The following is a 26,214-nucleotide window of genomic DNA, read 5'->3' on the forward strand; positions in this document are numbered from 1 at the left end:
GCTCCCCTTGGTCGTACTGGTTTGTGTCTCCCCACTGTCGGTTTCAGAAACACCTACACCTGCAGTTGCTATCCTGGTTCCTACTCATCTGACTTTGGCTGGTTAGTATCCACTCTCTGTCCTTCTCCAGCCCACAGCACTGCCACCGCCGCCCACCTAAGTCTTCAACAGTTCAGTCCTCCTTCAAACCCAGGCACGGTAAGCAGGTGGAACCCCCACGCCTCCCCTCCCGAAAGACAAAGGCTGCTTTCTGCTGTTCGGTAGTTGACCCTAAATGTCTCCTACGCCACCATCCACACCTGGTTCTCAAATCTGTGGCTTGTGGTTATAATTTGCGGCTGGTTCTTAGCACACGAAATCAACCAGCTTCCGAAGCCTTCGTTGTCCTGAGCAGCGTGAATGTGACGCTAATTGCAAAGCTAACCTGCTCCTTTCCAGAGAGAAACCATGACCAAATATGCCTTTGTGTTGCGGGAGAGGCCTCTGTACTACCCTAGGGCAAATGACAGATTGCTGATAATGGAGTTATTGGGAATTTAGAATTTAGATGGGCAAGCTTCTTCTAAAGAGTCTCCTCTGACACCCTAAAGGCAGTCAGTCATCCATCACCACCCACAAAGAGAAGTAGAGGCTGTTGGGTGGCAGCTAGAGTGTAAGGCTCCTATGCCTAAAATATGACCCAACTGCACTTCAGCCTGACCCACACAGTGTTGAGAGGCCTTGTCAACTGGGACAGGCTAGGGGTGGATGATCTTTGGATCTAGCAAAAAAGCAGCAAATGGGTATGTTTTATGGCAACACAAGTTGGCATCTTGTTTTACATCACTTCTGGGTGATGCAGGCGAGGTTAAACATGCACAGGTCTGAGGTTTCCATCGACCTTTAATCAACAAAGGATCAGCGCTCATCATGAGAGTGCAGTCATTGTTGGGAGGGAAATGGACACGCTCGAACTACCTAAAGGAGTGTGACAATAGTGTCACTCTCTCTTCGCTCGCTTCAGCATCCCCTCAAATCTGAACTTATTCTCAGCAGCAACTGGCACTTTCTCAATAAGGGCAGAGGCCAGCTTCAAAGACATCCAGACATGGACTTTCCAAATGTCTTAATTAAAAGACCTGTGCTGGCTGGTTTTGTGTGTCAACTTGACACAAGCTGGAATTATCACAGAGAAAGGAGCCTCCCTTGAGGAAATGCCTCCATGAGACCCAGCTGTAAGACATTTTCTCAGTTAGTGATCGAGAATGGGAGGGCCCATTGTGGGCGGTGCCATCCCTAGGCTGGTGGTCTTGGGTTCTATAAGAGAGCAAGCTGAGCAAACCAGGGGGAGCAAGCCAGTAAGAAACATCCCTCCACGGCCTCTGCATCAGCTCCTGCTTCCTGCCCTGTGTGAGTTCCTGTCCTGACTTCCTTTGGTGATGAACAGCAATGTGGAAGTGTAAGCTGAATAACCCTCTCCTCCCCAACTTGCTTCTTGGTCATGGTGTTTTGTGCAGGAATAGAAACCCTAAGGCAAGACCTTAGGTTTTGACTACACTGTGAATTATACAGACAAACCCAGAAGGCCGAATCTGGACTTCAGTGCTAATGCAGGCTTGTGGAAGAGTTCCGAGGTTGCCCTTCTGAGAGTCAAAGGTAGACTCGGAGCTAAATGGAGGTACTAGCGGATTTCCAAATGAGAAGTTGTTCTCTCTCGCCACTCAAACCAGCAAAGCTTTTCAATACATGGATGGCCACAGTGACGATTCACCATGGTGCCACCTGAGTGCTCATGAATTTTCTCTAGAATTAATGAGCCATAAGAGGGCTGGCCAACCGCCTTAAGATAATGGAGATGATACAACTTAGTTCTTTGAGTCTGAAATCCTGCTTCCTCTTAACCACTGGCTCCAAGATCAGGGCTAAGCCTACCTTGCCTGTTTAACTAAGGGTGAATTTAAGTTTTCTTCTGGAAATAAGATGCTTGGCCTAGTCCTGCCCAACTACCAATGATTTCAAAGATCATTTTACTTTTACTGCCACACAGCCCGGCCCATCTCACCTCCGCCCATCTTTCTAGAAGATGCTCTTGCCTCAAAGATAATGCCTTAGAGGCTGTGGTGGTCAGATGTGGGGGTGCCATGGTGATGGTGTTCTGTCCTGAACTTTCTGTGACGTGACAGTGAGTTGATGTTTCCTTTTGTCATTTCAACGAACTCGTCTTACAAATATTGAACTTACAACACGCAGAGAATTCCACACATGTACACAATGGGTCATGATCATAACCACCCTCCGATATCCTCTCTCCAACTTTACTTGGATCCTCCAATATGTCCCTCCACCAACTTAGTCCCTGGCTCCTTTAAAAATATCACATTGAGTCAAATTAGTGCCACCTTGCACATAGGTCTGGGGTCATCCACTGGAACACAGATAACCCTTCATGGCTGCAAATGCCTCTTCTTCCTCTAGGCACTATCAATTGCCAATAGCTTCTTTGACAGGGTCAGGAGTGGGGCCTTGGGGGGCCCCTCCCATACCCATGCAACCAAATAATCTCTCACACTTCTAGAATAGCTCACACGGACAACTGCATACAGTTCCCGGCTGTTGGACTTACAATTACTTACATGTATTTTCTCTATAAGAGTATTATCTGTGATCCATCCCATTGACATACACGCCCAATCTTTGTTTACCTTCCCTTTTTTAGGAAACAAGCATCCTTATATAATAACGAGAAGTATGCCAGATAAGGTAACAAGTCTGATTTCTCAGTGGCTAGAAGGTCATACTACCTATCAAAGCCATTTGAGATCCCTTGAAGATTCGGCACTTTGCCACGTACTCACCCGTGCGGTGAAGTCCACGGCAGCCGCTCGGTTTAACAGCAACGTGGCCACATTGATATTCCCGTAGTGGGCAGCTATGTGGAGTGGGGTGAAGCCACTCTGTGAAGAAAACATAACAAATGGTTGGTTGGTCCCTTCTAGCTCTTCCTATGCTCAGATAAAAATGAGGGAGCAAAATATGCTGGGATCCACATTCCGGTCTGTGCTAGGCCTTGGCCAGGGTCAACGGTTTGTAGGGTTGCTAAGGAAGCCCACACTCGCAGGCAGAGGGAGAGCCGGGACAATCCCAGGGATGGAGACATGAATTTAAGGAATCCACTAGCAGAACTGTGCAGAGGCCAACATCTCAAAAACCCTTCTAGTTCACAGCTATGTGGCTCCGACCACCGTTTTAGGCAGGTAAAAGAAAAACTGGCCTTGGAGACTCTTGAAAATAAATTCAATTGGCTTATACAATTCACGTGAACCAACAGTAAATGTCAGTCTTAAGGACTGAAGCAATTTGGGGTTGGGCAGAGGTATTAGTCCCATAAGGTGATTTTTTTTTTTTACACCAAGGAAGATCGTGTTCTACAAAGAACCAAGATGCTCATCTTTTCTGTTAGCACCTCCCTGCTCAGCGACACAATTTTATGGCTACTTTTCTGCCATGGTCATTTTGTTTCCTTAAATAAAAAAAACCAAGTCAAACATGCAGCAATTCGTCTCCCCCATCCCCCGCCAAATCGGAACCTAAAGGAGGTGATGCGTGTCTAGTTCGTTAGCGAGCTTCGTAGCCATGCTAGCCGTCACTGCCTCTCATGGAAGGTGGGTCAGGTTGCACTGTTCTGAGAAACTCTCCTGTTGCTGACACCGCGGAGGGTTAAGTGTCATGCAGAACCCTAAAGACCGAGTCCGGGAGGAGTGGAGCGACAGGGGTGTCTGCAGCTTTAGGTACAGCCGGTAAGCATCAGAAGTATCAGAGCCCTTTGTCTCTGTCACAATACTCATGGGTATTTTCGAGGAGTCCTAAGTCTTCCTTCCCAATGCCAGAGTTCAGCTGCAGAAAGCCCTGGCAATTAACCTGCTGACTGCTCTCGCACATGCTCCTTCGGGGCCAGGGGATGGGTGAAGCAGGATTCTAGCCTACAGAAGGCAATGCAAAGAAGGAGGGGTGGGGGTGGGGGATGAGGCAGCAAACCTAGGAAATGGAAAAGCGTCGAAGCGGATCCCGATTATACAAAAAAACCGAAAGAACAAAAAAAAAAAACAAAAAAAAAAAAACAAAAAAAACAAAAACGGAGACAGATACATATAGATATATATATTATATACCTCAGTTGCTCTATTCACCACCATCTAGGTTAACACATTGGGAGGCAAAGAGGAGGAAAAAATGAACGGTTAGTTCACTCGGTGACGTGGACGGCAGGAAGCTCATGGCAGCTACCGGATGAAGATGGAAGGGGTCGGGTGCAGGAAGAAAGCTAGACTCCACAAAGAACGGCTACACAGAGACTTAGTCCGTTGCCCCGTTTGCCCCCCTACTGGCTTCCAAGCAAGACTACAGGCGTCTATGGCTGTGGCTCTTTCCCATGAGGCATGCTCTCCACAGCTCAACAGCCCTGGCTACCCTGCCTATCACCACAGCGATGGCGGTCAACCGCTTGGAAGTTTGCACACACGCTCGCTAGCATTTTGTAGCGTGCTTCTCATGTTTGAGCTGCACTGTTTAATATGTCCCCCCCCCCTTCCTGAAACGGGAAGGGAGGAAACTGTGGAAGCATGGAAATCCTTTTCCTTGGAAGGTGCCTCCCTTTCGGCATGCATAGGACGACACGGCACGGACAGCATTCTCTGGCTTCTCAGGCTGAGGCGGGGGTGACAGAGGCGGCTGGCACGGGGAAATGTGTTCTCATCCCTTTTAGTGATGCCCTATTTCTTTTGGCACAAGTTTGCCAGGAGGGAGACCGTGTGTTCCCGAAGGTTGCCCACGTGACTTGAGACAGGGATGTGTGAGGCTGGTGTGATCTGGGCCCTACCTTTGACTCTATGTCTGCATTGGTGTCGTTCTGTAGGAGCAGAGCTGCCGCTTTGGTGTCATCTTTCCGGGCCGCGATGTGGAGGGCTGGGAGGCGCACTTTTCCCTTCGTGTCGTTCTCGAGCAGGAGGGATACGACTTGGTCGTGACCTTGTTGAAGAGCCACGGCCAATGGCGTGAAGCCATCCTGCAGACAGAAGGATGTGTCAAGATCAGCCAAGTAGGTATATTCTTAGGATTCCAGTATCAAATCAGGGATGGCCGAGGACCAGTGTTTGCTTAGGGTTTAGCAGATTTTAAAAGCACTAAGCACATCATACCCATGACTTAATTACTTCTATAATAACACATGTATACATACTCAAGTTAAAAAAAAAACCAAGAAGTTTCTGTTTGTGAACTTTTTTCCTATCCAAGGCTACTAATTACACACTAATTGGAAAGAATTAAAAATATGGAAAGGTGCTAGCTATGTCAACAGAAATGATGTCCAAATGTCAGTATACACAAAGCAATCTCGTGAAATAGTGTTGCTAACTTCGATCTAGGCAAAGCTTTCAAAGGAAACTTTAAATGAGTTGTAAACTTCCTGATACGTTAACGATGGGGTGAGGACCCATGACGTAGCCTATGTCTGGGAGAGAGTGTGGACGTCACCGTATTAAGAAAGGCCTGTGTGAGAGGCTCTTGGCCTCTCTAAGCAGTGAGGGTGATTACAGAGCAATCACGTGGTCTCTGGCTTTAACAGTTATCTCAACTGTGTGTATTTACAGGGAGGATAGGATGTGACTTACGAATACAATGGAATCTCAAAATTAAGTCACTAAGCACACTTGCCATTTCAAATGCCTAAGATTCTCACGGCAAGAACATTAGAAATGTATTCTTCCACAATTCTGGTCTACACAAATGCTACGACTACAGAGCCAGGCCAAGGTGACAGATCCCCACACGCGGTAAGCCTTCTGTATGACACATGGACTCTTTGTCCATTATGTCCCAGTATTCCCCACGGCTGAACTGAGGGTGCCTGTGCTTCCAGGAGTTCACTGAAATGGAATTTCAGAATCTCTCTGGAGGTAATGCATATTCTGTACATTGTGCGTATACGATCTGAGGCTCCCTGGGACGTGACCAACTAGAGACAGTTATAGATTCCACAGAGCTTCATTAAATCTCGCCTGGTGTGTTGTTGAGCAGAGGAAAAAAACGGAACAAACACAGGAGGAAACACCCCAACAATGTCGTACAAGTCACTTCTGCCACGGCTTCATTTTTATATATCCAAGGAAATGCTAAAAATGACTTTCACTGGCGAATAGATGGGCAAGCTTTCTTATTTATTTATTTTTTACTGTGGTCATGGTTATTTCTGTAGTCCTCTGGTACAAATGTGTCAGTAGAGTATCAGCGAGGCCCAGGAGGGACCTGGGTATCTGAAAGCTAACGAAGACATTTGTCATTTGCAGGAAAATTGATAAAAGCCTCCATCCTCGCTGGACTGGGTACACGCCACCATGTTTATATTCAAGGATTGCACAATACCAGACAAGGACCATCAGGGACAATTCTGCCTGGTTTCTTCCTGTGTAGATCCCATCCACGAGTTTCACCACTAATGGAAGGTGTGTGCAGGAATTCCTACTTGCTCTCTCCCTTCTGAAGATAGAACTTTCTTGTGATTCCATTATCAAATCAGGAGGCAAGGAGATGGCCTGTCTCTCCTCCCTGTATTTGGTTCCCACCTCTACTCCCTTCTGTAGGATCTGGCTACTCATTTCTCTCAATTATACTACCCAAGAAAATAAGAAGGAAAAGGATTCTTCTATAATTTTTAGTGAGACACCAAGCAGGACCGAACCAAGATAACAGCAAGATAAAATCATAACTTCACCCTTATACACATGGTGTGTAGAATACAGCATAATATAATTCAAAAGCGGGTTGGGGATTCAGCTCAGCGGTAGAGCACTTGCCTAGCAAGCGCAAGGCCCTGGGTTTGGTCCCCAGCTCCGAAAAAAAGAAAAGAAAAAAAATATAATTCAAAAGCTTACTTCTTAATCTTTTAACACAAGATTTTATATACATTAATGTATATATGCACATATATATATGATTACTTATTATATATACGAGGGCCAATGCAAGAGTCATTTTCATAAACATCCCAGTACGTCATCTATATAAAGATATGATTAGACGAACCAAGCATTATCTCTAGAGAACATTTAGATTTTTTCTTTTCATTGCAATTTGTGATCGAAACAGTACAGGTGAGTTAAACTTGAGGTCCAGCGCATGCCCGGCAAGCACGCTACTATTGTGTGCTCTCTCCAGGAATCCCATGCATTTTTTTTTGTAGGTGCATGTGATTACAGAAAATCCGTGTGGAGCGTCAACTCTGCACCCCGTTGAAAACCTTGAAGCAGGGTCAGAGTAGCATTGACAGCCTAGGTCTGCTTTGAACCATAACAAAGAGTTCCGTCTTCACTGGTACGAACTGTGAACCACAGAGCTCGGGCACCAGAAAACGCACGGCAGATAATCCGATTAGGACCAATAAGAACACGCTTCTAGAACAAGCCAATTAAGGACCCGGCGGCCCCCCTACCCCCGATTTGAGGTGTTAATTGCTAAACTTTGCAGCTCTGGTTTTGCTTGATTTCTTAAGAGAAGTCAAGTCAGAAAGGACTTCTTGGGGGCGGAGCTTGGCCCTTGGGTATTGGCTACAGCATCACCGTCACGGTAGGAGTGACGGGCACCAAGGGTTTTACGATTGCTTGTAGCGAAACAAGCTAAGTTCACCTCATCTGGCAAAACGCACAAGGGAGCAACATATGCCGAGCGCAGAAATGAGAAGACTGCTTCCTGGGCACAGCCACCTCAAACCCTTGAGGGGTGGCTCAGCAGTAGAGTGGGTGTTTGGCATGGCGTCCGGCCCCGAATTGGATGCTTAGCATCACCAAGAAGAAAAAAGAGGAAAAGAAATTGGGCCCATCCCGTCCCTTAGTAATTATAAAATCCTGTTTAAAAATCTGCTATTTAATGTAGCCTTCAGCTGCCCTCCCTACAGAGAGCTCTGTCTAAAGGGTGCTAAAAGAATAGCTAATTAGAAAGCAACACTCCATTTTGAATGGCTTACGAGCAAAAGAGTTTACTTGTATTGATTTTCTTTGGGTCTCCAATACTAAAAGGATAGGAAGAAAGTAGTCACCTGAAGGATCGGCTGTCTGTGGTGAGTCAGATCTTATCTATGTAGACTGTGTGAGCAATCCCCATAAAGACATGGGCGTGACTTGTGTTAAAAGATAGGGGTAGGACTGGAGAGGTGGCTCAGTGGTTAAGAGCGCTGACTGCTCTTCCAGAGGTCCTGAGTTCAAATCCCAGCAACTGCATGGTGGCTCACAACCATCTGTAATGGGATCCGATGCCCTCTTCTGGTGTGTCTGAAGACAGCGACAGGGTACTTATTTATAATAAAACAATTACAAAAAAGATAGGGGTCTCTCCTCTACTGCCTGCTCCATAAAACTAAAAAATGGCCTAGTAGGAAAGAGCCTTGGGCAGTAGTCAGCTGTTTGCCCAAAGGCAGATAAGTCCCCTGACTGAACTCAGCCTCCAAATGTGTGCTCATAGTCTATTTAACTGGCTGTCACGGCACACAAGTGCCTTTTCGGTTGCTTCACGTTGCTTTGTCCAGCTCTTCTGCACAGAGCAGGTTTGCTTTCCATGGAGACAGGACCTCTAATTTGAGATATTCTTAGTCCTGTAATCATGCTTCTTCGTGCAAAGATATGGAAATTCTAGTGTTTGCTTTTTTATAACTATTCTCACTAATTTAATCTTAATAAACCCTGCTATAACATTAAAAGAAAAACCCTATAAACAATGATATAAAATCTGCGTTGGTTAGGTTTCCTTTGTCAAGTTGACACAAGCAAACGTCGTCTGAGAGAAGAGAAGGCTCCACTGAGAAGTGCCTTCGTCAGGTTGACCTATGGACAAGTCTGTGCGAGCATCTTCTTGGTTAGTGATTACTGTGGATGGTACCACCCTAGGCTGGTGGGCTGGGTTGTATAAGGAAGTAGGTTGAGCAAGCCCTGGGGAGTAAGCCAGCTATCAGTTTTCTTCCATGGCCTCTGACTCAGTTCCTGCCTCCAGCTTCCTGCCCTGACTTTCCTTTATGACGGACTGTATGTATTAGGTGAAGTATACTCTGTTCTCCTTACATTGTTTTTGGCCACGGTCTTTAAATGCAGAAAGAAAAAAATCTAAAACAAAGTTAAATTACTAAAAGATAACACTTTCTACACCTTTATTATTTTCTTGAAAAAGGTATATTGCTTTTAAATTTAGGTGTAATGTCTGTTCTGTTTGCATATGTATTATCTACCATGTGCATGCAGTGCCCACAAAAGTCAGTAGGGGGCATCAGATCCCCCTGAAATTGGAGTTATAGGTAATTGTGAGTCACTTTGTGGGTGCTGGGAATATTACCCGGGTCTTCCCAAAGAGCAGGCCAGTGATATTAACCACTCAGCCATCTCTGCAGCTCAAAGTAACCATTCCTTCACTAGACTGAAGAATAGTCTCAGGTAGACAATAGATTCTCATGATGAAATCCCAGACAGAAGGGAAGGGTCCGAAGTGAGGTTGGAGGCAGTGATAAGAAGATGCCCACTGTGGACATTATCGCTCCATCAGTACACATGGTCTTTTTCATTCTCAATAATGCTGGGTAGCATACCGTCAGAAGGGCACACCAACATTTACTGATGAGTGCTCCATGGGTGCATATTTAGGCCTGGTTCAGTTTTTAGAAACTGTTACTGTGAGTTCCACTAACAGTCCTGGATACTATTTCTATATTCTTTATCTGTAGCAGAAAGTCTTTTCCTCAAATGACAAATTCATTAACTTTTTGGAGGTCACCAGGTACTCAGCACCTTGGGCCTGCTTATTGGTTGCAACAATGTTGTAGGTAGCTCGTTTCCTCTCCACTACCTTTCCCGTTTAAACTCAAGGCCCAAAGACTGAATCTCCTTCTTCCACCCGATAAGAATTCATGTCCCACTGGCCGTCTTCTATATGAACTGTCTCTTTGTTCATTTGTTGGGCTTTCAGGAAGGCATAAAGTCAAAGACTGGGTGAGAAACATCCAGTCTCGCATACCCTTCCTTCCTGCATCACTTAGAAGTCGCGCCAGCCTCCTGGCCAGAGCGGTGACTTTGTGGCGAGCTAACCAACTATCTACTAGAGTTCACTACTGAATTAAAACTGAAGCATGTGTAAGGCTCAGTTCTTTACTATTGGCAAACAAAATTTGAGGGACATGTTTGATCAGTGATGACAGTGCCCATTGACAGATTTAAAAAAAATCTACATTTCCTAAAACAGTACCAGAGGCTTAAATCATTTTTATTTTAAAAGTAATTTTTTTATTAAAGACTGTAGAAGACATTCCCCCCAACAAATACCACTGTTATTGGGTAGTAAAATGTGTATAATAGTCTTATTTGGAAGTATGGATTAAGTATAATTAGTTAGTTAACTTCATATATATGTGTGTGTGTGTATATATATATATGTATTCAATTATTTTAATTAGCTTAACACTAATCTAGAAAAAACCACATTTATGGTTAATATTCACTAAATGGTTGCCTTGGAGGCGAGATTATTAAGAAGTAAAAATTATTATTAATAAAATACATTAAGAATTAAAACGATAGCTTAATTATAGGGTAGACCAGGAACTTGAGCAGATAAAGAATATCTGTACAGTGAGAGACTTTTCAAAGATTAAAAATAGAGTTTCTAGGGCATCTCATAAAAAAAAAAGTCAACACGTTAAACACCCAACAGCAGCGGTTGAAAGCCTAGTGAGAACATTCTTAGCTCTAGGCTCACATGAAAGCCTTTTGAACACGTGCACTTAGCTATGGCAGAACAGAAGCTGCCTCACCTCTGTAGCCAGGCTTTGGCTGGCACCATTGTCCAGAAGAAACCTGACGACTTCCAGGTGGTTCTCCTGGGCCGCCATATACAGCGGCGTGAAGCCATTCTGCAAAAGAAGAATACAAGAGTCCTGTCAGTTGCTCCAGCTGAGCTGGGGCCAAACGTGCACGTTCCGAGGAGTGCTCGAATAAAATGGCTTCGATGATCCTTCTTTGCAAACGTTTATAATCATTAGAGAACCACACGCAGCAGCCCCGTACCATGGTCATTGTTTAAGCGTATGTAATTCATGATCATAATCACAATTAGACGGCTTGTCACAGAAGGGTAGAGCTAGTATTCACAGTCGATAGTCTTTTTTTTTTTTTTTTTTTTTTTGTTCTTTTTTTCGGAGCTGGGGACCGAACCCAGGACCTTGCGCTTCCTAGGCAAGCGCTCTACCACTGAGCTAAATCCCCAACCCCCACAGTCGATAGTCTTAAAGAAACTTCTAGCAATTTATGCACTGTGAACAAGCAGACTTGTGTATCGTCAACCACATTTGAGGTACTACGGTGAATGAAATGTTTGACTAGCTGCTGCAAGGATACAGAGGAAAATGGATTCAGCTGTTACCTCCCAAGCATCGATCAGATTTTTCTTGCATTCCTTATTGCAAACAAAGGTGTATGTTTTCATATGAAGCAGGCATTTCAGAGAGTTCCAGCTTGGGAAGGGAATTGTTTTAACTTCAAATTACTTCAAACAGATGACAGATGTTATTTCACAGATCAGAGAAGGACTCACATGCATGTGGCGGAGCATAACTGCTTCCCTGCTTCCTTTTCTTTGGAGACAAGGTCTCATATACCCTAGGTTGGCCTACAATCTACTATATAGCAGAGGCTAGCCTTAAACTTTTGATCCTTTACCTCCAGAGTGCTGAGGTCACAGGTTGTAATCCCACTGTGCCTGGCTCCTGCTTTGGTTTAAGGGTTGTGATGGTTTGTATATGCGTGGCCTAGGGAGTGGCATTATTAGAAGGTGTGGCTTTGTTGGAGTGGGTGTGGCCTTGTTGGAGTAGGTGTGTCACTGTGGGCATGGGCTTAAGACCCTCATCCTAGCTGCCTGGAAGCCAGGCTTCTGCTAGCAGCCTTCAGATGAAGATGTAGAGCTCTCAGCCCCTCCTGCACCATGCCTGCCTGGATGCTGCCATGCTCCTGTCTTGATGATAATGGACTGAACCTCTGACCTGTAAGCCAGCCCCAATTAAATGTTGTCCTATTTCTAAGACTTGCATTGGTCATGGTGTCTGCTCACAGCAGTAAAACCTAACTAAAACAGGGCTTCTTGCCTTTCTAGCACTAAGACCAGAGAAATTGGTCTTTTCCAAAAGTCACATTCCTGTTCACATTTTTTTTTTGATTTCTAAAAATATGTTTATTGACACTGAATTCTCACTCCATAAAACTCATGAAATATACAGTTCGGTGGGGGCTATGTGCTCACAGAACTGGGACGGGAGACTTGCCGGGCAAGAACCACTGAGAGATGCTGCCTACTAATATCACACCCTGCACCTGTTGGTACCAATTTTCCACATCTGCCTTTTTCTATAACCTTGGCAACCACCCGTCTCTGTCCTGTGTCTATGGCTTTGTTTACTTCAGACATTTCATATGAATGAGATCACGCAGTGTGTAGCCCAGAAGGGTCTTATTCTCTGCTATCCATGCTGATGAAATGTTTTTGTGCTTCCCTCCCTTACAAGAATGTTCCAGTTTCAGTACCAAATGCCCCCTCAGGGATTATGCTTAAAGACTTGGTTCCTATTTAAATATTCAGAGGGCCTTGGGAAGAGGTTGGATTGCGAGCGCTAATGTAATCAATGGATGACCCATTACAGATCTGTATTTGACAGCATTCTTGGGAGGTGGTGGAGAGTATGGGGGAAGGGTCTGTTGTGTTTTATAACAAGCCAGGTCTACCCGGCTTTTGACAGGTAACCATTGGGCGGAGTCTAGAAGGAATGCTAACAGGGTCTGGTGAGAGGAAGCAGGACATTGGAGGGGTATCATTGGCTCTTTCTAATTTTCTTCTGCTTAATGATAACCTTGAGGTTAGCAGCTGGGATTTGCCTTGGCTGGACACTGAGATAAATGGGCCTGCGCCTCTCTGATGACAGCATAGACATGTGGACAAGCTTCTTTGCTTAGCTTTTAATTTTCTCTCCTGAACTGTGTTCTTCCCCAGTTCCCATCAGCAACCTCAAGGGATGTCATCAAAGGGCTCTCCTTACTCTTTGGCTCTGATGAGGTTCTCCCGCCCTCTACTCCAATCATCAACTTTCCAGAACTTTCTGTTTCTCTTTAGCTTTCTGTTCTCAAGTGTCTCCAACCCAAAGCCAATAAACTCTTTGGAAACTTCTTTTGCTCTTTTAATCCAAATAAGCCCAATTATATAATATACATATTATCTATCAATAAAGAATCTACAAATATCTTTGGAAGAGACTGACTAAAAAAAATCTTGCCACTAGACTAGCCCAGAGGCATAAGGCACCTCCCACAATTCATGGCATTACCATGGGGCAGCCTATAACCATCACACTTGTTGGTGAGAAGGCACTTGGACCCTGGGAATGGCCAGATTTGAGAAAGATGTTTCTTCTCCATTTTCGTATTCACTTAAAAAATTAGGAAACCATCAAAACAGAGCCTGTTAAGACAGGAAGATACTGGAGTCATTTTACATTTTCTTCTCTGTGGCAACAGTAGCTTGAGGTTCCCCAGGGAAGGGCAGCTTAAGACACAGTCAGTGTCTTATTAAAAATCTGATTTTATCTACTGTCTTCAATACCTTCTTCTCTCAGTGTTTACAGTGGGGCTATTAGACGCATGTAAATCTGCAGACTAAGAACTTTGCGGATCGTGGAGACCCAGCCAGGCAGAGGAAAAGAAAAACAAAACAAAACAAAACAAAAAAAAAAAAACAACCAACCAAACTCCACAAAACTACCTCATGTCTGAGGGGTGTCCCTTCCTATGCGTTCCTTGTCATGGCCAATGACAACACACGGTAAAGTATTTCACCGAAGCCCGTGTGACACTAAGTTCTGTGAAAGTCAGATTAAAGGTCAAAAGTCAGAGGGCGTCTAGACCTACCTCGCTGACTGTGAGAATCTGGTTCTTCTAACACAAAGGACGTCTGGATGAGGGGTAAACCCTCAAGGGTACCCGAAAGATGACATTTGACTTGCGGTATTTTGCCCTTTGTTAAAACAAGTAAGAAAACTTGTTTGTTCAAAACATAGCCATAGCCAAAAATACTACCAGAGACAGATGCTGCCTGTATAAACACAGTCAGCTATGCCTTTGGATGCAATCAAGGAAGACAAGGAAAATCGAGATTTTACCTGAGCAGTTTCTTTGTCTTAAGTGGTAAATACAGTGTATTACTGTTACACCGAGTGCAAAACGCTAAGGGATTAAAAAGAAATGAGTTCTTTACAATTACAATTCGGTTAGCCAATGACGTGTGTGTGTGTGTGTGTGTGTGTGTGTGTGTGTGTCTGTGTGTGTGTGTCTGTGTGTGTGTGTCTGTGTGTGTGTGTATGTTTAGGCTAGCTTAGTTAACCAGCTTGTTCTGGGGATTCGATGCCACCCCTCCTGTGTGCTGGGATTCCAGGCAGGCGATCATTCCAGCCTGGCTTTTATGTAGGTGCTGAGAATCTGACCCTTTCCCTGCTGAGTCATCTCCATGGTCCATTTTTTCCCCCTAAGGTATAGCAAAGAGGTTATGGGAATATAAAGTCTTTTACTAAAGAATTAAAGAATTGTTAATTCTTTAATTAAATACTCATTAAAAGTAAACAAGCAAACAAAACCCTCCTAAACAACAACAAAATAAAACGTAGGGTTGGAGAGATGGCTCGGTCAGGAAAAGCTAAGCTCAGAACCAGAATAAAGTAAAAACCCTAATCTTGTGTTTATAATGCCCAAATGCACAAGAACGGGATCTAAATGCTGGCTTGTGTTATTAAGGTTCGAGGAGTGGAGAGGACAGCATTCGGGATGCAAATAAATAAATGAAAAGGAATCAAGGAAGGGGAAAGGGATTCTCAAATATTTCTTTTTAAAAATTGTAAGGAAATGTTCATATTACTATTAGTGTGTGTGCACACATACATGTGCTCATACTTGTGTGTGTACAGGTGAAAGTTGAGGGACAATTGTAAGAGGCAAGTTCTCTCTTTCAACCATGAGGGTCCTGGGGTTGAACTGAGGTCCTCACCTTCAGCAGGAGGTACCTTTATGACTGAATCACCTCACCAGTACTTTCTTAACTATTTTTTACAATTGAAGAAGAAAGAGTTTCTAGGTGAAATCTCACTTAGAGACCTACCATTCTCCCTTCCTCCCTCCCCAATCTAGAACTCATGATCCCATGTGCTGAGATTACAGGCGTGTTCCTGCACACTGATCTATCTCTCTTGAGTGTGAACATTTCCATGTTTTACGTGTTAGTGCATGAATAAAATCTCCACTTAAAGAACCATTCTATTTATTTTAAGACAGAGTTTTATATAGTCCGTGCTGGCCTTGCACTTGCTGTATTAACAAAGGTGACCTTGAACTTCTGATCCTTCTGCCTCTACTTCCCAAATGCCGGGATCAGAACCACGAATCGCCATGCACAGTTTACGTGATGCTGGGATCCAACGCGGGGCTCTGCGCATGCTTAGCAAACGCTCTGCCCATTGAGCTACAGCGCCGTCTTCCAGGCCATGGTTGCCTTTTGGTCTATGTAAAATTCCTGCCTTAGAGTTGCACAAATTTCTGGTTCTGAAGCACGGTCACCTCACTGTTCCTTCTGGTCACAGCACGGCTCAGGAGGCACATGAGGCCAGGTTTCCAGATGGAAGAGGAAATTGTGTGTGTGTGTGTGTGTGTGTGACAGGGATCCCCAGGCACAGCTGCGAGGAGAGGGACTTCACAGGCTCCATTCTTTCTCTTACGGCCTCATCAGTGTGGAACGTGTATAAATTGAAATTAAAACGGATTTGGGCTTCATTCATCTCAACCATGGCTTTCCCACTTACTGACGGCAGGCAGGTTTATAGCTATGGTTGCCCTCGGACATAATCAGGAATGTGTGCAAGATCTGAAGGAGATGTTCTGATTGGAAACGGATTCAAGGCTCGTCCTGCTAACTCATGGCTCCGTGATCACCACTCACTGTTTTTCAGTGGACAAAACTGAGGCGATGTTCTTTTTGGGGGGAAGTGTGACGTAGGCCGTTAAGATGGCTCAGCAGGTAAAAGTGTTCGCTGTCAATCCTGACAACCTGAGTTGGATCCCTGGGACCCACATGGTGGGAGGAAAGTACTGACTTGGCCAGTTGTCATCTGACTAACATGTGTGTGCACTGCTAGCTCACACGTGGCCTTGCCGCCCACGAAAATAAGCATAACTAAAAGAAAATATTTAAAGCACACGTTTCCCGTTTTCTTTTGTAGTCGGTTAATATCTGAGAGTGTATCTGCTAAACTTTAATTTTATATTGTTCCTTTCTGGAAAAGCATTTTCTTATTCAAAGCATACTTCTCACAGACAATGGAACAAGAGCCCAGATCCAGGAAGTAACAAGAAAGGGGAGTGAATGATCGAGGGACCCTGCAGTTGTGAGCGGAGTGTGTTGACTTCTCTGACGTTGATGGTCACTAGGGCCAAAGCTTTTACACTGAGACTGTTAGTCATCGTGAATCTGCAGTCTCACATGTGGAAGAGATTCATCAGCCAAAGATACTCAAAGACAATGAGCCAAGCGCATTTAACAGAGAGACCAAAAGGCCATGGGGTAACTAAATAAAAAATAAAGTGTGCTTTGGGTCATTGGAAGACTGAGTGAAACAAGGTTGATGACCAGAGTTCAAGCTTCAGGACCTCCAGGGTGAAGGGAGAGATCTGATTCCCCCAAGTTATCCTCTGGCCTCTACCAGAGAGCAAACACACACACACACACACACACACACACACACACACACACACACACACACACACACACACACGTGATAAGTAAGTCTAATAATGTTTTCATTTTGTTCTATTTTATTTTGTTTGTGTTGTTTGTTCTTTTTCTTCAAGATAGGGTTTCTCTGTGTAGTCTTGGCTGTCCTAGAACTCCCTCTGCAGACCAGGCTGGCCTCGAATTCATAGATATATCCACTTTCCTCTACCTCCTGAGTGCTGGTAGATTAAAGGCATGTGCCCCACCACACAGCTTTAAATTTATTTTTTACAACTGTGTTGAGACGTTTTCTCAAAGGTCAAAGACAGACTTTTAAAACTGACAATAATCATGAGATGTTTTCAGAACGCAAAGAAAGACTGAATAAAGGGCCAGTGGCCAGCGCTCATCCCCAGAGTTCTTGCCAGACATGTACAGGGCATCGGGGTTTAAGACTAATTGAAATGTGATTTTGTGTGAGGGTAGGAGTGGGGTTGACAAGGTTGAGTTTTTGCAATAAAAGGAAGACACCACTTCCCTTGCGGCTTTCAATTCTGTACAGCATCAATTTCACAAGGAACACTTGAGAATTCAAATATCTCACTTTTTTTTTCACTTAATCTTTTGGTTTTCAGATTATTCATCATCAAACACCCACTGTAATACTTCCCATGACTCTGATCCCAAGGTTGCTGGAGAATCCCAATGTCACATTATAACCACGGGCTTCATGGTCCCCTGATATCACCTTTCCCAACTTCACTAAATTCTTCATTTTTGGCTAAATCACAGGTTTGTTCTGTGGTCAGTATGTTCAATGCCTTTCACCCAGGGGGAGCCACTGACATTCGAGAGATGCTTCAACTTGAAACGGGACAAAAGAGGCTGTCCTCTGCTAAGTTTGGTCTGTTGTTATGTATTGTAATGCCAAGTGTAGGGGCGGGTGGGGGCACAAGGCCAGGTTGAGCTAGAGGTGAGACAGTCCCCACACAGATCACAAGTGAGACCTTGTCCCCCAAGTTATTTCTGATTGGTGAATCAAGATGTCATCAGCCAATAGCTGGGCAGAAGAAATATAGGCCAGGTTTAGGGTTCTTGAGCCTGGGATCAGAGAACCATGAAGAAGTTTAGGTAAAAGAGGAAGAGGAGGAGAAGGAGGGGAAGAAGAGGAGGGGAAAGAGGAGGGGAAGAGGAGGAAGGGAAGAGGAGGGGAAAGAGGAGGAAGAGGAGGAGGAAGAAGAGGAGGAGGAAGAAGAGGAGGAAGAGGAAGGGGAGGGGAAAGAAGAGGAAGAGGAGGAGGAAGAAGATGAGGAAGAAGAGGAGGGGAAGAGGAGGGGAAGAGGAGGAAGGGAAGAGGAGGAGGAAGAGGAGGGGAAGAGGAGGGGAAAGAAGAGGAAGAGCAGGAGGAAGAAGAGGAGGAAGAAGAGGGGGAAGAAGAGGAGGAAGAGGAAGAGGAGGGGGAGGAGGAAGAAGAGGGGGAAGAAGAGGAGGAAGAGGAAGAGGAGGGAGAGGAGGAAGAAGAGGGGGAAGAAAAGGAGGAAGAGGAAGAGGAGGGAGAGGAGGAGGAGGAGGAGGAGGAGGAGGAGGAGGAGGAGGAGGAGGAGGAGACAAAGACTAGGAGTCAAGAAAGCATGGCCCTGAGGGTTGACCAGTTGGAGTTCAGAGCAGGCCAGATAAAAAACATAGTAAGTAACTTGGGGTTATGGATAGGAAATAGATTTAAATAGCATAGAGGCTAGATGTCTGTCCAGCTCTAGTGCTGATCAAGGCTTATTGTAGATATAAAGGCTGTGTGTGTCTTTTATTCGGGAACTAAATGGTCAAAGGTGGAGTAGAAGAAACCCTGGATTGGAATTAAAAATGTCTACAACAGTCCTTTATGGACACTGCAGCTTTACAAGATGTCTGTTTTGCTGCACGGCCTTTGATGGACACTACACTCATGTCAATGACTGGATGACGAGTACTTGAATTTTAAACCAGTACTGTATGTTCAAAAGCTAATTTATTTTTAGATTCAAAGATTAAGATAGTAGGTAGTCTATGGGGCTTTTTCTAGGACTTCATATGACTGTCTATGCCCTAAGTGACAGGAGGATGTATATTCAGCGCAAATATTTGAAACATTTTAAACTCTAGGAACTCTGATAACTACTTGATAAAAGAGGCGTGCCAGGGATGTGCCCTTAGCTGACGTGTAACTCAAGCAAACGCTTGGTCCATAGGTCTTATTGGGAAATAACAGGCAAAGTGCTTTGCAATACGGTTGTTAAGTTCACCTGAGACTGTGCGTTGACGTTCGCTCCGTTCGTAACCAAGACCTTGACCACTTCCGCTTGTCCAGCCAAGGATGCGATGTGTAAGGCTGTGTTTCCTTTCTGTTAAATGAGAGGGAAGACACATGAGCTCACAGCCCATTGTTCAGTGCCTCTGTGACGCACAGATGACGAGGGTGATGAACAGCTCACGAGAATGGCGCCCTTCTTCTAATGGAGAGTTGACCCTTTACAGAACGTGACAAGTGTCACCAAAGGCACCAAGCCCATGACACTGACCTTTGTGGCTGCATCGACGTTGGCTTCTCTCTGCAGCAGCTCGGAGACCACTTCCACATGGCCTTCTTTGGAAGCAAGATGGAGCGCATTCAACCCATTCTGAGGGCAAGAGAAAGGAGAGTGAACTGAAAACAGGGTTCTCACCAGCCTGCCACATACTCCTCAGTTAATGCCCTACCAGAATCCCCCTTGTGTGCACAGCACGGGAATGTGGAGTGGAACTAAAATGTGAAAACTAGGGAGGGTGGCCTGTTACTATCAGCCGTTAGTCACTACATGGCATCCCTTTGACGGAGACTAATCGGACAAGGTTGGGCAAACGACATTTAACAACAAAACCAACCTCCTGTCAAGTGGAGGAAGAGCCTGCCGATAGCTAACACTAACCTTAAGAAATTTGAGGGGTTGGGGATTTAGCTCAGTGGTAGACCGGGTTCGGTCCCCAGCTCCGAAAAAAAGGAAAAAAAAAGAAAGAAATTTGAGAGTTTTAATGAAAATACCAAACCAGAACAATAACAACCACAACCGACCTGGTTACAGATGTTGACGTCCACTCCATTTTTGATGTAGTCAAGGGCCTTTTCCAGGTGCCCCGCCCGAGCTGCTCTCAAGTAACTTGCATTGGCATCCGACTAGGAAGAAAGAAGAAAAAGCATTGTGGTGGCAAAGCTGGCTAATGTGCCCGCGGACAGGTACCCAGCCAATGGTACAAAACAAGAGGAAAGCATTGGACTTTTTTGTATGAAAACATGATAACATTTTTCTAATAAGTCAAGAGGAATAGGGCAAACTCTTTGGCCCACAAATTAAGAGCACTGGCTGTTCTTTCAGAGGACCCAGGTTTGATTTTCAGCACCCGCAAGGTGGCTTCACAACCATCTGTAACAGTTTTAGGGGATCCAATGCCTTCTTCTGGCCTCTGTGGGCACCAGGCACAAATGAAGCATACACACATAATGACAAGCAGGCAAACGCTCACACATACTCATTAAAAAAAGGTCCAAGCACACCAATTTATACATTTTGAGATATCCCAGCTTATTCTGCATTGAGATTGGTAATTTCTCATGAAATGTGACCATCTTAAATCAATATACAATCCCCGGGGAAACTGCTCCATCAACACATTATAAAAACCCAGCTGCTCCGTACCAGAAATTCACCACAGATTCCATATTCACAGACTCCTCAAAGCCGGTCTTCCCTAAGCCAAGGGCACGTTTCCTATTCTCACACTGCCTCAGCGGGCTGCTAAGTTTTCAGTTGCTAACTTCCTGCCATGATGCTAATGGGACCCCATCCCATATTAAGGGCGTGTTTTTTCCATATGAAAACCATGCAGCCAAGACGTGAATTTCCTACATGTTTTCAAGCTAAGTTGAGGCTGTGTCCTGGAGAACTCTCTCAGGAGCAGCATCCAACATCTAAACACAACAAAAACCAAGACAGACATCTTATGCATCTCTGAAAATTTGCGGCTCTGAACGCTACCTATTTCTAACATCAACAGAGGCTGGGAAGCTTCCCAGCAACGAAAGACGACAGCATAGTGGTGGATAGAAAAGATAGGCCTGAAAAGTGTAGGAGAGAGCCTGTCCAGGGCACTGCAAGCCAGAGCAGGTTTTCTGAAAACTGCATCCAGAAACATCTCCCCACCAGTTTAAAACACAACCATGTATGAAAAGGCTTCTACGAAGACTATGTCTCCTAACCGCATAGGGACCATCTCCTTCAAAGGCCCTTGGGGCTCCCAACAGACACATCCATTCCACCTAATGCTGGGCACTCATGACACAAAAGCATAGGCTTTCAAATACCCATTCTTTTCCCTCACAGAACCATAAACCCCTCTGGAACAAGCAGGGTCAGATAAGGAACCATGAATCTGGAAAGCCACCAAGATGGTGGTCTTTCAGGAGCACCCATTCATGCTTGGTACGGTAGACAAGATGAAGGAAGTTCCCACCTGCCAAAGGGTATTTGGTTCTGGGGTGCAGATAGGAAAACATTGATTTGTTGGGGACTTCCCAAGGAGAGCCCCCCCCCCCAGGGTCCCTAGCACCCTCCTCTATGCCTCTCTCTTTGAGAATATCCCTTATATGCCATCTTCTTAGAAGTCATAGCACTAGTAACGTTTTGATTTGAGTGGCCCTTCTGTGGGGCCCACTCTGCTCAATGTCCAGTCACACCACCTTTGGTGCTCTGTCACTGACACCCCTTTGTGATGACTAAACATGTCCCCAGAACTGCCATCCACCCAGAGGGCCACCCCCTCTCAGAAAAAGCAGTTGCCACTAAAGAAAACTTATTTCAAAACTATAACCTTAAGGAGGTTGTCAATCTTGGGCCCTCTTGGGTTGCCACATGCAAGGAAGAGACCCTGTGTGTGATGTCTGTCTTCTTATTTCCCTTTAACTAACGACAATCCGGATGTACAGGTGCCTGTAAAGGTTTTGTGACTGAATCAATCAATACATACATTGTATAGAAGTAACTAATAATCAACTTTATTTTTCGAACAAGAGAAGAGGCTTCTGTGGCGGTAACAGCTGCAGTTACCCAATTTGGCTTGAGACTCTGCCACGGACACAAAGATGGATACCAGAAATGAAACATTGTGACGGAGCCAGGGCATTCAGAGAACACTGTAGTACTATCAGAAGGTTGATGCCTTAGGGTTCTATTGCTACTAAGAGATACCATGACCACAGCAACTCTTATAAAGGAAAACATTTCACTGGGGCTGGTTTACAGCTTCAGAGGTTCAGTCCATTGTGGCGAGCATGGCAGCATGCAGGCAGACATGGCGCTGGAGGAGCTGAGAGTTCTCCATCCAGATCCACAGGCAGGAAGGAGGAGACCGTGTGCCACACTGGGAATAGCTTGAGCATATATGACCTCAAAGCCCACCGCCACGGTGACACGCTTCCTCCAACCAGGGGACACCTCCTAATAGTGACACTTCCTATAGCTAAGCATTCAAACACGTGAGTCTATAGGGGCCTTTCCGATTAAACCACCACAGTTGGCTTCTTCGATGATGAGTGAAAGTTATAAATTAATATTCTCCTTTCAACTGTCACATGATGGTCTGGCTACTACGATGTCAACTTGTTACCCAAAATTGGAAACCTTAATTGAGAAAATGCTTCCACAAGATCCAGCTGTAAAGCTCAATTAGCGATCAAGTGGGGGAAGGGCTCAGCCCATTGTGGGTGGTGCCATCCCTGGGCTGGTGGTCCTGGATTCCATGAGAAAGCAGGCTAAGTAAGACATGTGAAGCTAGACGGTTGTACTGGCTGGTCTTGACACAAGCTGAAGTTATCACAGAGAAAGGAGCCTCAGTTGAGGAAATGCCTTCATGAGATCCAGCTGTAAGGCATTTTATCAACTAGTGATCAAGGGAGGAGGACCCAGCCCATTGTGGGCGGTGCCATCCCTGGGCTGGTGGTCTTGGGTTCTATAAGAGAGCAAGCTGAGTAAGGCAGTCAGTAACATCCCTCCATGGCCTCTGCATCAGCTCCTGCTTCCTGACCTGCTTGAGTTCCAGTCCTGACTTTCTTTGGTGATGAACAGCCATGTGGAAGTGTAAGCTGAATACACCCTTTCCTCCCCAACTTGCTTCTTGGTCATGATGTTTGTGCAGGAATAGAAACCCTGATTAAGACACCGATAAGCAGCACCCCTCCATGGCCTCTGCATCAGCTCCTGCCTTCTAGGTTCCTGCCCTGCTTCATTCCTGTCCTAGCTCCCTCCAGTGAAGGACTATGATCTGGAAATGTAAGCCCAAAAGCCCATTCATCCCCAACTTGCTTTACCAAGTCATGGTGTTTCGTTTTAGTCATATAAACCCTAAGACACATGTTGACCCTGTCCATCCTAAGATATATGGATCTGTCCTCTTCATCCACATAGATGGACTTATGTAGCTGGAAATAAAGAATAATTTAAAAAAGAGGCCTGAACAGGTATATAAGGGAGGGCTTACTTATTTATTCTGTGGGTTGTCTTTACTCTTAAACAGTACTATGTAACAACTACTTTCATTGAATTTACTTGATACTAGTTCAATACTGAGATAAAATAAACCCAGATTTTGCATTAAGTGTGTAAGCCATTTACACAGGATAGATAAGGGGAGGGAGAGAATATGTGTGTTAGAATTCAGATCAGTCAAACAGTTCCCAGGGATTCAAGGAAGAACCCCAATGTGTAAGGAGCTCTTGTACTGTGGGAGGTGGGCTTTTGAAGTCCAGACAGAGCCAGCTGGGCAGGGACGGCTCGGCGCTGTCCAATAACCTCTGACCCTTGTGCCCGCTTGCTGGCTTATCAGTGTGTGCGCATGGAAAGGCTGTACTGTTGGACTGACACAGGAATGCCAGCAGCCGGCCTGCGCAGCTCAACTGCCAGAGGCAGGGACTGTGAGCTCTGCGTTTGGATTCTGACTCGGGTATGTAAAAACTGCAGCTAAGGAGGCTAAAAGGAGGTGTGATAATCCAAGAAAAAGAGCCTCCGAGCCCATTCCAGATTTAAAAAGGATCTGGCAATTCTGTACGTGGCCCATTTTCCTTAAAAAAAAAAAAAAAAGTCTTCCCAAGATTCTAAAGCAAAACACACACACAACTGGTTTGAGATGACTCTTCTAATCCTGGGTTTCTTTTAGTTTAACCTATCTGAGGTGTGGATTCTCATGAGACTAGTAAATATTTTCCTTCAGATAATGCACGGGGTTAGCCTCTGTTAGAAGGGTTCCATATTATTTTGCACGGTGTGTGCAGGATCGTGTTTGTGGGTTGGGCATATCATGATTCTCTAATGTAAAACGTTATTTACACAGCATTTATGTGACGTTAGTGATACGTAGTCTTTCTTGGAGCATGTGGATGTCGTGTATTGGTTCTATTCAAATACTATACCGTTTTGTATAAGGGTCCTGAGTACCAGGGATCTTGGAAGAGGAGGGGGGTAAGTATCTTGGAAATGATGCTCTTTGGACACCATGAGAAGGCTATCCATGTTGCATATGCATATGCGATTTATACCCCATTTTATGTCTCTCAGGAGGCTAGGCTTTGGTTTCCTATTGAAGAAAATTATACCATATCGACGACAGGGCCGGTGAGACAGTTCGGTGGATTTGCAACCAAGCCTGACAACACGAGTTCAATACCAACTCCTGGCAGTTGTTGTCTGACTTCCACACATACACAGTGGCAGGCGTGACTCCACCTCAGCTAAGCAGATAAACGTAAAATAAAACCCGTCCAGCGCCCATCTTCCGACGGCTTCTTTTACCGACATCCTGGAACTGACCCCGGTTCTCTGAGTCCGCTTACTCATAGCCTCAGAACATCAGGAGGGTCAAGAATGGACAACAGAGATCTTCTCTGTTCCAAGCACTTGGTCATGGCCTTACTACTGTCGCAGGAGAGCAGCCAGCTTGGAGGGGATGGTTAATGAGGGGAGAAGTCAGAAAACAGAAACAAAGACAGCCCTGAAGGAAAATGGTAACTCAGGACATAGACTTTGATAAGTTCGAGGAGTGTCTCAGTTTTCTCCTCTCAACCATCTGAAAGCGACTCAGCGTATCCTCCTGCCTCACGTATGTAGGGAGCACTGATTGCATGCGAGCACTGATTGCCACACCACGTCCTGGCGTGTCCAAAGGAGGGTACATTTACCTTCATCTCGGTATCTTTTGTTCTCATCCAAATCACCTTGTATAGGCAGCAGGATAGAACAGCTAGCCCTGAACTTGACACCACGGCCTGGCAAACCCATCCTAAGCCAAAAAAATTGTTAAGTTGGAAAGGATCTATGTAGCCTACCATACATCCTGGGTTTAGCAGGATGGTATCCTAGCAACACAGTCTCCTAGCAACACAGTGTCCTGGAGAATTCCCAGCGGTTCACCCTTGTGATCAAGTGGCTGAGGGGGACCTGCTGGTATGTTTTAAGAACGTGCACGTGGCTAGCCCAGGAAAAGACCCAAGTTAAACACTGTGACTATCCTTTAGGCTGATTGTAGGTAGCTTTCTGTAGCCTCATAGACAGGAAAAATGGCATTAAATTATTAAGTCTGGATCTTCGGTCATGCCTCTGTATTATTGTTTTCTTAACATTAAGAAGCTCATACCATTCTATCATAGGCTTGCTATGTCATTTAAACTCTTGTCTCCTCAAATAACCCAGGCTTATCCTTAACATGGGCTGCAGGCTCCCTCCCTCCCTCCCTCCCTCCCTCCTTCTCTCCCTCCTTTCCTTTCTCTCTCTCTCTGTCTCTGTCTCTCTCTCTGTCTCTGTCTCTCTCTCTCTCTCTCTCTCTCTCTCTCTTGATTATCCAATCTGAACAACACCCCATCATGTGTTATATTTAAACAGGATCTAAAGATGGCAGCGCACAATATCCACGCAGGAAATTCAGGCAGAAAGAGAAACTCGGGTCTCCTGCAGAGAGAGCTACACAGGTGACAGCGCTGCTCATAGGGACAGGGATCAGAGCTGAAAGCAAACGGGCAGGCAGTGCCGGCTTCCCCTCAGCCACCCAGAGGGACAACGTGAAGCTGAAAATCTCTTTTGACAGTGGTTTAAGATCTCGTTTCCTTGGCCATCCTTTTGGACAGGAAGGGAATAAGGTGTCTCCTGTCAAGGAACTAGCTGCAGGGCTAGAAACACACATTAGTATGAATTAGTTAGGCCTCCTCACCTACCCCAGGATAGTTACAGTATTTAGTAGAGTCCAGTGGCTGCAAAGAATGACAGTTTGCTGAGCGACAGTTTCAGTAGTGTGTGACACTTCATACCCCTGACGATATACAAAGCACCTTGCGAGTGGTCATGCTAACTCAGTTACATCATT

At 45.2% G+C, this 26,214-nt stretch overlaps 1 protein-coding gene across 49 annotated transcripts in view; it reads right to left on the reverse strand.

The window, feature by feature from the left end:
* Positions 1-26,214, reverse strand: part of Ank3 (ankyrin 3) — a 624,211-nt gene that overhangs the window by 201,809 nt on the left and 396,188 nt on the right. For 27 of the 49 annotated variants that reach the window (XM_087597740.1, XM_087597733.1, XM_087597711.1 and 24 more), the window contains 7 exon segments: positions 19,886-19,987; positions 19,356-19,454; positions 19,080-19,178; positions 10,820-10,918; positions 4,856-5,041; positions 4,149-4,172; positions 2,835-2,933 (listed from right to left, as the gene is read on the reverse strand). In XM_087597740.1, coding sequence (XP_087453866.1) covers positions 2,835-2,933; positions 4,149-4,172; positions 4,856-5,041; positions 10,820-10,918; positions 19,080-19,178; positions 19,356-19,454; positions 19,886-19,987 — 708 coding nt within the window. 49 annotated transcript variants of the gene reach the window in all.

The sequence above is a fragment of the Rattus norvegicus genome, chromosome 20 (genome assembly GCF_021556685.1).
Source record: "Rattus norvegicus strain SHRSP/BbbUtx chromosome 20, alternate assembly SHRSP_T2T, whole genome shotgun sequence".
Classification (NCBI taxonomy): Eukaryota; Metazoa; Chordata; class Mammalia; order Rodentia; family Muridae; genus Rattus; species Rattus norvegicus.